We start from the raw sequence: 15,203 nt of genomic DNA on the forward strand, positions 1-15,203 counted from the left end.
TACTGAAAAATTCCTTAAAATCATGTAAAACTAAATTAAAACGAAACTCCTTTAATGAAACGAGTATTACAAGTGGAAGTTCTATGTTGGAGTTCAATTAGAATTACGTTTTACTCCGGCCAATGAATGTGATTACAGAGAATGTGGCAAGGCATTATTTTAAGGCATTAGATGTTTATTTTAGGTCTTTTATTGGCTTTTTGCACATAGCCTACAAATGAAAGCGTAATGAAACTAATTTTCTTCAAATTGTTTTTACTTGTTTTTTTTTTTAAAGGCTTTTCCTTTTTTAAAATATTTTTTCCTTGCAGAACTGAAAGATTAAACTCTCCACTGCAGATCTCTTGAGTTTTAAAGATGATTATTCTCAGTGGCTGGTTTTGTCAACTTGAGCGTGTTGCACACAAATGCGACTAAATTAAGAAAATCCTTTTAATGTGAATTATGAATTGCATCACTGAACTGCTTTTTATGAGATGCAAAGAACTGTTGTTTTGTTGCCTTGGCAACAGTTTGCTTATTCAATGGTCCTCTTTTCTTGTTTTGGGGCTTCATACAGCCTCTAGGTGGTGAGAGGTCAATTTTAGACCAGTAACACAAACAGACCTCCCAAAATATCTTTCCACTGAATGAGCTCCCCAAGGCGGTTTTGATAATGTCAATAAGAGTGAAGACAAAATGATCTCCTCTGTCATTGTCAATGGCAAATGCTGAATCCCATTGAGATGGATGGGAAGGCTAATAGATAGCATTGTCCAGATATTGCACACATCCTTGGTAACATCATAAGGCCTATAGACACCCAGCCGAGGTTCACACAGAGGCTCAGATACCAAGACTGTCTAACCAGACTGTGATTCAGCTCTATGACTCAGTATTTGCTATAGACACATAGTCTAGACTAGCTGTGAAAAGTGTACGAGTGTGCTGAATCTTGATTAAGGAGTTAATGCCTAATTTGATTTAAGAGATTAATTCGTTCTGCTCAAGTGTATAGTTTCTTCATCAATATATTCAGATATCATATGCTATAAGCTCAAGCTCAACCAAGTGGACATACAGTACTGTTTATCTGCATTACAGGCCTCGTTTTAGTTCTTATAATATAGAGAAAACATGCTTGGCTTGCCATATGACATTCAGAACGCTCTCTGTGGGCTTGATTGCTTTAGAAAGCTGAAGAACTGAATTAGATGTGGGAGCCGACTCCTACAGTCAGTTTGCCATAAGCAACTGTTGGCCCGCTTGAGAGAGAGAGTCAGTTGGATTGCGTTATTGTGTGTTTACTCAACTATAGAAATACAGTATGTCTGTATTTTATGGTGATCTTATCTCAGAAACTCACACATAGACGCACACTCACAAGCTGATATGCAAACATGCCATACTTGAAGACGACTCTTAGTCATGCTCTGCCAACTTCTCTGACAGTCTTGCTTTTAGAGTCAAATTTTGTTTCGTTTTTTTGAGTCAAGGTGTGTTTGTTTTGTGTTTTTTCTCTTTTCTTTTTTTTTTTTGTCTTGCCTTTGGAGTCAAGTCATGTTTTTAGAGTCAAAGCCATGTTTTAAAGTCTTGTTTTTTTGGAGTCAAAATCTGTTTTTTTTAGAGTCAAGTCTTGTTTTAGGAGTCAGTTTTTGTTTTTTAAGTTGCTTTTGAAGTCAAGCCATGTTTGAGTCATAATTCGTTTTTAAGCCTTTTGATGTCATGTTTTTGAGTCTAGTTTTGGTGTCAAGTGTTGTTTTGGAGTGAAAATTAGTTTTTTAGTCTCGCTTTCGGGGTCATCATGTTTTTGGGACAAAATAGTTTTTATGTTTTGGCTAAATAGTCAAGTTATGTTTTTAAGTCTTGTTTTAAAGTTCATTTTAACATTTCTTTAAATACATTTTTTGAAGTCATGTATTTTGAGTCAAAATTTGTTCTTAAGTCTTGTCTTTGAAGTTAAAGCTGCAGTCCGTAACTTTTTGGGTTAAAAATTATCCAAAATAAATTTGTGAGCAAGTACATAACCAGCCAGTGTTCAAACCGATCTGCTTGCCTTAGCTCGATTCAAAACGGTAAGCTTGTAATAATGTTGTTAATTCCAGTGGTACTGATGGATTTCCGTGAGAAATTGGAGCATGTCTTTGTGTCATTACGTCACATCTGTTCACATTAAGAAGGAGTCTCCGCTATAGGCTATGTTGCGTGTGAGGATGTTGTCACAGCACTTGATATAATTAAACTTATCAATTTGATGGCGGATCCAGAAAGGTTCAAACGACAATCACCAGTGACAACTGGAGATTCACCCGTTGTAAGACGCAAAAGACTTCGGAGTGGCTACAGAAAAAAAGAGACTGCCACCGGGCCCATGCGAAAACAAGGATAATATCGGAAGGGCATTAAATGTAGTCACGCAATGCAATTTGCACGGTTTGACGTGATATGATAAGCGATCGTTAGATTTAATCAGTGCGATTTACTGAAATGCTTTTTTCCCATTGAAAACATGTTGGTCATACTTCCAAAAAGTAGAATCTGTGATTCCAGATGACAGTATCCACACCGGTGCAGTGACTGACTGTCGCACATTCTCCTCAAAACACTGGATTCATCCGTGCTGTGCCATGCCGAGGCACAACCCACGTAAAGTTGATAATTCCGCGAATAACTGCAATTGCAGATTTCGAACAGAGATGGCGACAAAGAGGAAAAACTTCGGACTGCAGCTTTAAGTCATGTTTTATAGGTTTTTTTTTTTTTTAAGTCAAGTTGTGTTTTATGTATTGCTTTTGGAGTAAAGTCATGTTTCTGTAATTGAAATTAGTTTTTATGTTTTGCTTTTGGAGTCCTTTTAAGTCAAGCCTTGCATCTAGAGTCATGTTTTTAAGTGTAGCCTTTGGATTCAAGACTTATTTTAAGTCTTGCTTTAAGAGTGAGGCTTCAAGCCTCAGCTCACCCCCAAATTAGTTTAATTTTGAGACAGGAATATACATGTTTGAATGCAGATTACTTCCATTTAACAAACAAAACATTTTATTTTGCTATTTAATTTGAACCTTATGAATATCATACTTGTTTAACATTGAATAAACAGTGTAAACACTGGGGGGGAAAATGCATAACAAAAGCACTTCCTCATAAAAACAAATAGATACTTTACCATCCCACATACTAATTTAATCAAACAAAGACAGGAAATATTCAGCAGGCACTCCATTGTGGGTCTGGAGAAGTGGTTAATGCAAAATGAAGTCTCCTATTGTGACGGCTGATTTGTTTTCTTCTGCCACAGGTGGGGCACACAAGGAGATTTCACCACCACACATCCCCTACCCGCAGTCAAAGTCAAACTCTTCACCGAAAGCACTGGAGTCCTGGCTCTGGAGGACAAAGAGCTTGGCAGGGTGAGACAAGTGTGTGTCTGTCTGTCCATCCACCACTGAGGTTTACAGCAAGCTTCCTCCGCGTTCGATCTCCACAATGTGCTCAATAATTAGTCGATGTTGCGGGAACAGATGTTCCGCACTCCGTGTGTGAACCGTGACGTGACGTGCACATGTGTCCGTATGTGTGTGTGGGGAAAGTGAGCTACAGGCGAGGGAAATCTCTAGTCATTAGGGCTCACGCTCCCACAGTAACAGATGGAGACTGCCCATTAGAGACTCAAACAGACTGCACCTCCTCCATCCGTTTTCTCCTGCCGTCTCTCTCTCTCCGATAGTAACCCGCTTTTTCTCTCGTCTCCCGTCATCCCCTTCACACCTATTTCTCCAGCTGCCCATCCAGGTGTATCAGTCCTAATCATTTCTCTTTTTTTCTCTCTTGTTCTGTCTAGGTGGTCCTTCACCCCACCACAAACGGGCCCAAAACGGCAGAGTTTCACAAGATGGTAGTGCCCAAGAACAGCCAAGATGTGGATCTGAAAATCAAACTGGCGGTCCGCATGGACAAGCCCCCCAACATGAAGCATAGCGGGTACGTCAATAATGATGCTCATATTCTGACCTCCAGGATCTGAATATGTTCTTGCTTGTTTATATTATAAAATACATGAGGGAAAAAAACAATGCACACATTAGAACTATAAAGAAATTCCATGGATACATTACATTTATTTAATAATATAAGGGTCTTTAATCACATGTGGGGAATAATCTGTATTATTATATAGATATAGAATGGATAAATCCTTAGGTAAACTTGTAATGATAATATATACTGTATATAATTTGTTTAGCATTTGTTTGAATGTTTTTTTTTTTCTTAGTAGGAAAAAACCCAAAACCCATTCAGCTCAAAGCAAGTTTACATGAATGAGTTACATTGGGAAAAGCGTGATTATAGTGCCATCTTGTGTCTGGTGATTGTATATTTCATTTATTGTTCTTGTGAGTCCCCTTATGTCACACATTAAGTTTACTTAGTCTTCCAGGAGTCTCTCAGGAAATGGCATCTTGTCTGACACACTGACACCCCCAAGATTATTCATAAAATCCCCAAAACTAGCTCTGTCTACCCCTTTTCGCACGGATATTCCGGAAAATTCATATTATTTGGCCTCGGATTGGTTTGATTTTGGTTCATTCACACTGCCAGTGATTTTCTGGAATCTGTACATGCGTTCACACACATCCCGTAAAGATCTGTGACATCGATATGACATATAATGTCTCCGCAGCGCCTTAAGTTTGCTTATGATCTGCGATTTCTCTCTCTCGAAACCACGTTTGTGCGTTTTTTTTCTGATTCGATCATAAACTATCGCATCGCGTACCGTTCCACTAAGCTGGCGAACGATCTCAGCTTCAGCATAATCACTACACTGTAAAAATAAAGTTGCTGCCTTAAATTTTAAGTTCAATCAAATTGGATGTTTAAGTCATTTCAACTTAAATTACTTTAAACTGACTTTAAATGAGTTGAATCTTGTATAACTTATAAAAAAAAGTTGAAAATTGCTTAACTTATTTTGATGAGTTAAAGCAATGTAAAAACATATGTTGTAATAACTTATTGATCATATAATTTTTTACAGTGTACGACATCCCTTACGGCATTGATCCTGCCTTTTGTTCACACAGGGCGCGTTCCGGGATCCCGGCAATGTTACTAGGTCCGCATCCCGGGATCAATCCTGGGACGTGTTTGCGTTCACACAGAAGGCACTCTAGCCTTAATTAATTTATTTATTTAACTGGTCATGAATTCAGATTTGGCATTTTTCAAAGCAACAAAATTACAAGAGAGGAAAAATTTTATAATGAAAATTAAAATAAATAGCTAAATGAAATAACATCAATTAAAAATGTGGCAACATTAAACATAAGAATTATTTATTTATTTGTAAATTACTTTATTTTCCACTTTTTTTTTTTTTACCTTTTTTCCTGCTTTTTTAAAACAGCAATGTTTTTAATCAAATTAATTGTAAATGTCAGTTCATTTTATGACAAAAATCAGATCCTTCTGTCTGTTTGTTTTCACTCATCCAGTATGAGCCCTGTCAGTAAACGCCATAGTTTCCAAAAGTGAGTATGAGGAGAGAAGATGTGCGGGACCAGCTGCTGGGGTCCTTCCCTGAGCGGGACGGGGTCAGGGGTCATATCAGTGCCATCAGCCTGCTAATTACACTGAGGCCCTGCGTGATTCCTCTATAGAGCGGCTCCCTGAGAGCCCTGTCCTAATTGGCAGAAGCCTCTTCAACCTGGAATTACCTCTATAGCAGATCACACTAGACATTGCAGAGGACGAGGACCATTTACATGCTCAGACAGATTCAAACCATCTCACACAGACATAGTGCATACTTTTGTGCTGAGACATATTGAGAATCAAATTTATATGATTGTGACATTTTATACAATATTTAATTGCTTACTTTACCCTCTGTTTTCTTTTTCCATCAGACAATATTTTAATGAATAATGACTCCAATTTCAGCCTGGTCTTCACATAAATGTGGCTTCGGAAAACTTGGAATATGCCGCACAAGTCAGGGAGGAAAAACAGATTAGAAATTAAAAATGAAATAATGAACATTCAAATAAATATCATCATTAAATACCATTTGAATAAACATTTGGCAACAGTAAACATAAGTAAACCAAAAAAACAAAGAAAGCATTAAAAAAATGTATTAAATTCTGATTTGGTATTTATAAAAGCAGCAGGATTACAAGGGAGGAAAACAAATGAACAATTCAAATAAAATGGCTACATTTAAAAATAAATAACATTTAAATAAAAATGTGGCAACATTAAACCTAAGTAAACAAAAAAACAAAGAAAGCATTATGAAATTAATTTATCGTTGTTTTTCTGGTCAAGAATTTAGATTTGATATTTATAAAAGCAACAAAAGTGCAAAAAAAATGAAATAATGAACATTCAAATAAATAGCTACATTGAAAAAGTTAAATATAAATTTGACAGGATTAAACACAAGTAAACAAAAAAATTATATAGAACATTAAATATTAATTAAAATATTATATGAATAATTTGTTTATAAGTGTTTTGTAAATTACTTTTTACCTACCTAAACAGCAAAGTTGAAATCAAATGAATTGTACATTATAGTTCATTTTATTAAAATTGTCTTCATTTTTCCAGTTAGACAAATATCAGATTTCTTCAACAGGTCTTTTGAGATTCGCAAGACCAAAATCAAACCAGTCTTCGGTTTTGTCCAGTTGCCCATATACCCGCTCGCATCTACCAAAACAAACACCTGATGACTGTCCCAGTGCATGGGAAGAGAGGGAGCGGGATTTTCAGGTTGGGTGCACCCCATTAAAAGAAGCCATCTGTTTATCAGCAGAGCGACTGAAGAATTGGGAGGCATTCAGTTTTGTGGAGTGACCCAGCGCGGCCCTGAGAGAGAGAGAGAGCTGCCAGCTCTAGTCTGATCAGTCTGTCTCGCTCCCGCTTTCTTTCTCCCCCATGCTCCTTTTTTTTTTGTACTTCTCTTTGTACCCCTTTAAAACCATCTTTGCCCTCATTCGTTTGAGGGCCAGGGCTCACATTAAAGCCCTTTTTTACACATTCACATTTTTCTCTCATAAAATCTTCATTAACCTTCCTTTTCGGTTACAACCGCACATTGCATTTGTGACTCATTGATTTGTGTTATTGCTTGAAATTTTTGATATTTCCTATTGCTAAGACAGAAAGTTTAATAAGATAATGTTGTTTTCATTTTATTTACATACTATAAGAATGTTTATTTATATTTTTAAATAAAACTTTTATATTTTAAGTTTTCATTTTAATTTCGGTTTTGGAAATTATGTGTGCTTTTGTAATTTTTAAAAAAAATTCTATTAATTTTATTACAGTTTAGTTCTTTTAGTACTCAATCATGTTTATTTCAATTACTTGCCAAATGCAACATTTCAATTTCAATTTTTTTTTTGAGTTTTTCATCTAATAGTTGTATTTTATTTTAGTTCGGATTGTAAAATGTTTTTAATATCTATGCAAATTATTCGCAAATTACTTTTTTTTAATGTATATTATGGCATTAAATTGAATGACAGGTTATTTACTAATGCTTTTATACCAGAGAAATCAATTCTGCTTATGTTTCACAAACAAGGCCCAAATTATTTGATCTGCAATACTGGCGTTCAACCACATGGGGGCACTGCTACCGTTGTAATAACATCTAAGGAAGCTTTCTTATAATAATGTGTTTAATCTAGCTTTTTACAGTCATATTGGCATAAATTGGGAGCTTAACAGTTGTATTATATTTAAAAGCTCAATACAGTATCTTAACGTGCATTGTGCAATTTATAAGTGACGAACCTATTGACTTTTCCCGGATGTTGGTGGACCGTGGGAACAGGCCGGGGCGATTTAAATAGTTTTTATAGCCTACAAACAGGTTGAGCACTTTCTGCTGTAACTTCATGCGTAATTAAAAAAAAAAATTGTTTTGTGGATTTGTCAAGTTCACGTAACTTAATTTTTTCAATTACGCATAAAGTTTATTACTAAGGCTACAGGTTTCCTCACTTTTTTAAGTTAAGTCAACTGATCACTTTTTTTACAGTGTGGTGTTGTGTTTTATGCTATTATAATTTATAATAAAACCATGTCGCGTTAATTTCTTGATGTGTGAAATTAAATAGTCTGAATGTCAAACATTTTAAAGCTCTATTATTGCAGCTCTTCTCCACCCGCTGACTGCTTCTTATCTACACTACTGATAGGAAAACATGAACTTTTTCATTCTAATCAAACAAATGTTGTGTATTTTTAGAATATTATTATCATTTATCTGACGCGGAGTGAGCGAAGTCGGCTGGAAAGTGCCTGCGTTCACCCGGAGGTCGTCCTGCCCACCGTTTGCCGGCCATTGTTGCCGTCTAAATGGGATCATGTGTATCAGAAAGGTGTCGGAGAGTGAGCTGAAAATCACTTTCACAAGTGGAAGATTACCTCTGCCACATGTTAACCCGGATTGGCACGCTTCCATGCACTCATTGCTCCCTCAACCTTGACTGGAGTTTTTTTTTTTTTCCCCATGTGTCCATTTATGAAGAATTGATTTCACCTCACCCATATTTCTGCACGCATTCTTCTTTTTTGTTATATTTTCAAGAATGTGTGTTAATCAATAGCCTACGATTCTCCGTCATTCAGTGAACATGATAGAATTCAGGCTTTTGGGATTTAATGAATGGCATAAACTTCCTATATGGGTTTTAAACCTTGGCTTGATGATTATGGTATTTTTAACATGATTATTTTTTTTCCTCATGTCAATTCGATTTATCCATGACACTCATCATTATGTGCTTTTCTGTGTAGGTATCTTTACGCTTTAGGCCAGCGAGTGTGGAAGCGATGGAAGAGGAGATATTTTGTGCTTGTTCAGGTGGGTTGACACTAATTACATCTTTATATTTAAATTAAATTCATTTGTCGCGCGGAAAAGCACTTATTTTTAATGGTTTTCATGCGTTTTGTGTTTACTTCTAGAGAATTAGTTTTTCAAAAGAAAACTAATTTTGTAGTATTTATTTTAGTTTTGTAACGCCATTTGGTTTAATAAAAAAAATAAGCCAAATCACTATCATACATAACCACCATTTTCCTGAGGTGATGGCAGAAATTTCTGTTTACAATATTTTACAAGAGAAAGATGGAAACGACGGAACTGGTATAATTTGAATCATCAGGTTCTCTTGTTTAATTTGATGTATAACACACACACACACACACACTCAAAGAGCAAGAAATATGGCTTTCTGTTGGCGTAAACATTTATGTAATCATTTTTTAAAATGTAGTACATTCGATTAGAATACCACAATTCATCCATGCACAAAATTTAAAAATTCCATGTTTTTTTTTTGTCGTTTTTTTTTTAATTGGGCAAAAATGTTCCAATGATCTCCTCTCTCTCTCAGGTGAGTCAGTACACATTTGCCATGTGCAGTTTCCGGGAGAAGAAGTCCGAGCCGCATGAGCTGATGCAGTTGGACGGGTATACGGTAGATTACTCCGATCCGCAGCCAGGTACACACACACGCCTCAACACTAACCAGTTATTCAGGAACTCAGTCAAATGCTTCTGTGCGCAGTTAAAAAATTGGATGAGTAAGCATAATTACAATAAATTTCAGTGAGCCCTGTCTTAAATTAGAGTTTTACATTTGAAAGAAAGAAATGACGTGGGTATGAAATATTGAAGAAAAACAGAATCTGGTTAATTACAGAGAATGAATTAAAGGGAAACAGCATTTATAGATTCAGAATATCCTGTAATAATAATAATAATAATGTGCAAATTAAGTCGACATGCCTTAAGGGAGTATAATTTTATAATTTATATGTAAAAATAAAAAATATTTACAGTGTAATATGTTGTAGATTATAAATGCATATTTATAATCTTATGGTAATATATCCATACATTTATAACATATTTTATATACATATTTTATAATATGTAAATAATATATTTTAGATTTATCATCTTATTTAATAATTATAAAAAATCTCTACAGCATTCTTATGTGAGACAACTCTGGCCAAATAATTTAGATGTTTTTCGTGGTATACTGTATAAAATGTAAAATGCATTTATTTATTTGATATATATATATATATATATATATATTTACGTTTATCAGAGTATAAAGCAGTGCTACTTTTGAGATCAGCATCAAATGAACGAAACACATTATAGTGAGACATCATGTGTGTAGTAGATGCATAAAGTGAGCAACAAAAACACATATATATCAGTGTTTCTTAGCGGAGTGAGCGGACTGAGACAGATCAATTTGCAACAACAACAACATCAACATCTCTGCAGGTCTTCAGGGGGGTAGAGCGTTCTTCAGCGCTGTCCGAGAAGGTGATCAGGTGGTGTTCGCCAGCAATGACGATCAGGACCGCGCTCTTTGGGTCCAGGCCATGTACCGCGCCACAGGCCAATCCTATAAACCACTAGCGCCCGCCCAGAACCAGCAGAACTGCAGAGGAGGAAACGCCCAAAAAGATGCCCCTGTGTCCTTACTCAGTACGTTATCTTTTATTCATCTCTCAGATGCTAATATGATCTTAATCACTAAGCGTCTTCAAATGACATTGCAATACACAATTGATTTCAGACACGTCAAAAAAAAATGTAATGCTCAAATTTAAAACCTTCAAAGGTTGCTAAACGAATGTGTAAAAATGAAGAGAAAGTGGGCTCTTTTTCTGCCACCTTCAGCTGTCCCCTCTTGAATGGACTTTGAAATTGGAGGTTGTGGTGGCCAGCCATCGATCCATTGGGCCGCTGCACAGACACAGTCTAAACAAATGTCAGCGGGGGGCTTGAATAACCCAAACACTGCTGCTGTGTGAAAGGAGGAACCTTTACACAACTGAAATGCTACAGTTTGCTCACTTTCAACAAACAGAGAGTGAGCCGAATGAGGTTTATATCATTATCTCTCCTGAAGAACCGCTCTGAGAGCTACAGGGCATTCATTTAGTGCAGAACCTTAAGTGCTAAGGAAAATTCTTTAAAACTAGAAACAATCTCATCTGGTCATATGTATGAAATCACTGTATAGCATCTTTTTTTTATGAGCACTGATAAACTTAAAAATGGCTTTTGAGTTATGATTAAAGTGTCTTCCTGAAGCCTCGACTTCACAAAGTGGCTCTATCCTCGCAAGCGCCGCCATTGAGTTTCATAAACCATTTTTCAAGGTCTCCTTTCTCTTGTCTTACTGGACTTCGTACACTGTTATTTTTCGATGCATCTTTTCATATCTATGAGATTGGATGCAAAAAGCACCTTGAATGATGGCGAATCGTATGATAAAGAACATGAAAAAAGCATGGAGAAGTTCCTGAGTGCCTGTCGGATCATGATTGTCTGTTCTTGCCGTGCGAATGCCATTGAAGCCACTGATAACTGTGGTATTCGGCCAATTAAAAGGTCACGCATTCTTTCAGAAATACTTCTTACAGATTGCATTTTATCGTGCGATGAAAACGAATTTCAAAATGCCATCCAATGAATTCACCTAAAACTCAAAAATCCAGACCCATTTGATGCCTGTTAACAAAATCCAGCATGTTTGGCTTCACGAGTCCGTGAAGTTATTAACTCGCCCTGACATTGGACTTCCTATCATTGATTGATTCGCACAGATCTCAGCTCTGAGCTGTCTCACTGCCTTAGACTCAACAGTGACCGGCGTCCTCTCATAGACAGATCTGTGTTTTACGTCAAAGGCTCGGGTTTCATATCCAAGCGTGTGAACACCGATGTCCTGTCCTGCTTCATTAGTCTTCCCAACCCTGGCTGGTTTCACTTGAAGCGACCCGCCAGGCCGTACCTGCGATATCGCAGTTGATACCTGTCATAAAGCTCCCGTCCTCCTTGTCGGGAGATGTCAGATGGATGTGACTGCTGACGTGACTCCTGGACCGGGAAGCACACGAGGCACGTTCCCGGCCCCTTCAGCTGGGATTAAACACGACGCACCCCCTCCGCTCTGACTCCGTCCACTTGTCCGTGGACAAAAGCGGTAACTTAAAGTTGACACGGATCAATGTGCCGCTCCTGTCAAACCCGATCCGTCAGACTCGCAACGTGGATCAATACCACGTCTCGCTCCTCTTTATCTCCTTTTGTCTCTTTTCTGTCCCTTTCTCGGTGTTATGAATGTAAAATGACCTACATCGAATTAAAAGGGACGGACAATGGGGCCGACTCTCGTCGATTGGAGATCGTACTTCTGCTCACCCAACAAGTGATGTTTTTGGGGGGAACCAACAAATGCCCACACTGCTTCCAGGCACGTACGGGGCTTTTTCCCCATCAATATGAAGTCGTTGGCATGCCAGAAATGGCAGCGTTAATAAAAGCAATCACTAATGCTCGTCTCAAGAAGGTGCCGCTGGCCATGGAGGCGTCAGGAGATGTGTCTCAAAAGCCTTGGTCTTTTGTGGTCCTTGAGAAGTGAAGGCCCTCGCTCTGCACATGTGGGCTCTCAACACGCCGCCAGCGAGTGTTAGGCTTTTCACAGACCTCCCATTAGCCCATTTTGAGGACGCTTGTGAAAGGACTGGAAATGAACTTGGGCACACTTTTAGTGCTTTCTCCTGCTTTTTCTGCCTCGCGTCTTTCTTTCCTCTCCCTCTTTCTCTGACTTGCCCTGACCCCTCGCCCTCTTTGCATCATGCCCGACGTGTCGGCTTTTTTTCGCTCCCTCTCCCGCATTCAATTTCCTCGTGTCAGGAAGTCTGAATGCAAACGGGACAGACCGCCAGCGAACGTGCGCCCGCGCTCCTCCTAATTACAGCGCTCTCACAAAGGTGCGCTCCTTTTACTCAAGGTCGAGACTCAATCAGCGCAGTCTGAACGAGGGACATCACTTTCATACAACTCACCTGTCTTCACCAGCCACCGGAAAAATTGCTTTAAGTGCTCGGGACTCACGCGTTATTGTTTATATGCTGTTTCCACACAACTTTTAATGCGCTAAAGATCAGGACATTCAGCCCATCGTAGCTTAGCGAACATCTGCCCTTTATTTTAAAAGGCTGAATGCCGGTTTGAATGCAAGGGGTGTTCGATTGATAAATTAGAGCACTTTGGTGCCGATATTTATGTGGGCATGTGGACAAAGTGCTAATATTTTACAGCAGTTTACAGCCACGCTTCCCTAGCGCCTGCCAGTATTTGCAGCTGAAATGTGGAAAACTGAGTTTCACAGCGTAGCTTTGGCCAAAAGAGGTGAAATGCAAACACTCGGGGATGTGTACGAAGATGGAGACTGTGTAACCAAAAACAGATTTTGGTCTTTTTTAACACAGCGTTGTGAACCGTCACAGTGAATAGTAGTAGGTATAAAATTCTTTGAAATATACATTTTCCCCCTTTTGCTCTAATGAATGTCTTCATGTATTAACAGCACTAAACGGGCATTAACTGGCCATCTCTTATGGTGGGGATGAGATTCCCAGCACAAAACGGCCCCCGTATGCCAGCGCGTGCCAGACTTCTGACTGTGTGTGTTTCTGGCACAGGTCTGGAGAAGACTCAGAGACAGGGAGTGGAGGAGCTCATCTCTGCCATGCCCTGCAACTTCGACCACACCAGCCTGTTCTTCATCCTGCAGAAACACACGCTCACACATCGCATGAACGACTCCTTCTCCTGCCTGGTGAGCTGAGAGAGAGCACAAATCTGTGTGTTGTTATTTGAAGAATCACACATATTCTATGATGTGTTTTTTTAGGTAGCGGATCCTCTGAACAATTCTGGTTACTTTATGGCTAGGACTTGAGAAAGAAATATTTGGGGAATATTTGGCGAGTGATGATATAATTCGCAGCATAAATATACAAATTTAAGCTGTATGTGTTTGACTCCTAAAAAAATCATTTGTTTAGGAATCGATTGGGCTACACTGGTTGCACTGTATGTTTTTGATTAATTGAAAAGAATTAGTTCATACAACTGATTCATTTGGATGCTAGACTAGAATGCTAGATGCTAGCTAGAATCATTCATCTGGGATTCCATTGGGAAGCGCTGTATGTTTTTGATTCACTAAAACGAGCCGACATATAAGAATCATTTATTCAGGAATTGCTTGGACTTGACTGGTAGGGATGAATAGATTCGATTCACTAAAAAGAATCAGCTTATATGAGTAATTTGTTCAGAAGTCAGACTACACTGGTTGTTTTGAGTGGTTTTGATTCACTAAAATGAACTGGCATATAAGAATAATTCGTTCAGGAATTGATTAGACTTCACTGGTTGTGCTGGACGGCTTTGATTTACTAAAAAAAAAAGAAACTGATTCATAAGACTAGATTGGGAATAGATTGTGTTCTGTCCGTTATAAAATGAGAACGTTTTAAATGCATTTGCAAAATTAGCATAAAGTCTGTTGATTCCATTTGTGCCTGCTCGTAAGTGAGTGTGTGATGTGTTGGTGAAAGTATAATAGAGGAGGGGTTTATACTGTATGACTGACGGGGAGGGATATAGCCCTCCGGCTGAGTGAGGGCTCACGGTTAAGACAGGGATAAACACTTCCAATCAATACAACCCAAATAGGAAAACCATCCACTTGCATCCCGTCTCCTCCATTTACTGCGTTGAATAAAAGATCCCTGCTGGGACTGAGTTAGTATGTTTATGCCTGTGTGCGTGTGATGAGATTGGAACAGGCGTTAGGAACATATGCGGGTAAATAGTCCACAATCGACTACAAGTTGGGTGGAGGTACACAGCCAATGGTGCAAATTAATAATTTTGTTATTTATATATATATATATATATATATATATATATATATATATATATATATATATATATAAATCAGCAAATGATAAAAAAAAAAAAAAATTTAATACATATATATATGTGTGCCCCCCCCCCCCCTCTCTTTTCGTCCCCATTGTCGCTCCATACCTGCTCCGAGTGAGCACCTTCTGTTATCCATTCAGCTTCTGAATGACTCTGTCTGCGTTTGGCTCTTTGTAAAGACTCCCCAGCCTTTGTTCAAACTTCTGTGTTCAGCTAAAAGGGAGCCACAAAAGCCACCTGAATGTGCTGCTTTTCCCATGCCTTCTGGGATGTGACATCTGTGGGGGAGTGGGCCTGTTTTCAGGGAAACGAACGGAGGGGGAACGGATTTTGCAGTAGACCACATGCATACTATATGATTGACTACAAAATGTGTCTT

At 38.2% G+C, this 15,203-nt stretch overlaps 1 protein-coding gene across 13 annotated transcripts in view; it reads left to right on the forward strand.

The window, feature by feature from the left end:
• The window catches only part of cadps2 (Ca++-dependent secretion activator 2), a 148,548-nt gene that overhangs the window by 87,865 nt on the left and 45,480 nt on the right, over positions 1-15,203 (forward strand). For all 13 annotated transcript variants that reach the window (XR_013819953.1, XM_079860242.1, XM_079860234.1 and 10 more), the window contains exons 7-12: positions 3,275-3,386; positions 3,818-3,957; positions 8,800-8,866; positions 9,402-9,510; positions 10,313-10,519; positions 13,531-13,667. Coding sequence is in view for 12 of the 13 variants with exons in the window: in XM_079860242.1 (XP_079716368.1) it covers positions 3,275-3,386; positions 3,818-3,957; positions 8,800-8,866; positions 9,402-9,510; positions 10,313-10,519; positions 13,531-13,667 (772 nt within the window). In the remaining variant the exon portion in view is untranslated. The remainder of the gene's footprint in view (positions 1-3,274; positions 3,387-3,817; positions 3,958-8,799; positions 8,867-9,401; positions 9,511-10,312; positions 10,520-13,530; positions 13,668-15,203) is intronic.

The sequence above is a fragment of the Squalius cephalus genome (assembly GCF_949319135.1).
Source record: "Squalius cephalus genome assembly, chromosome: 23".
NCBI lineage: Eukaryota > Metazoa > Chordata > Actinopteri > Cypriniformes > Leuciscidae > Squalius > Squalius cephalus.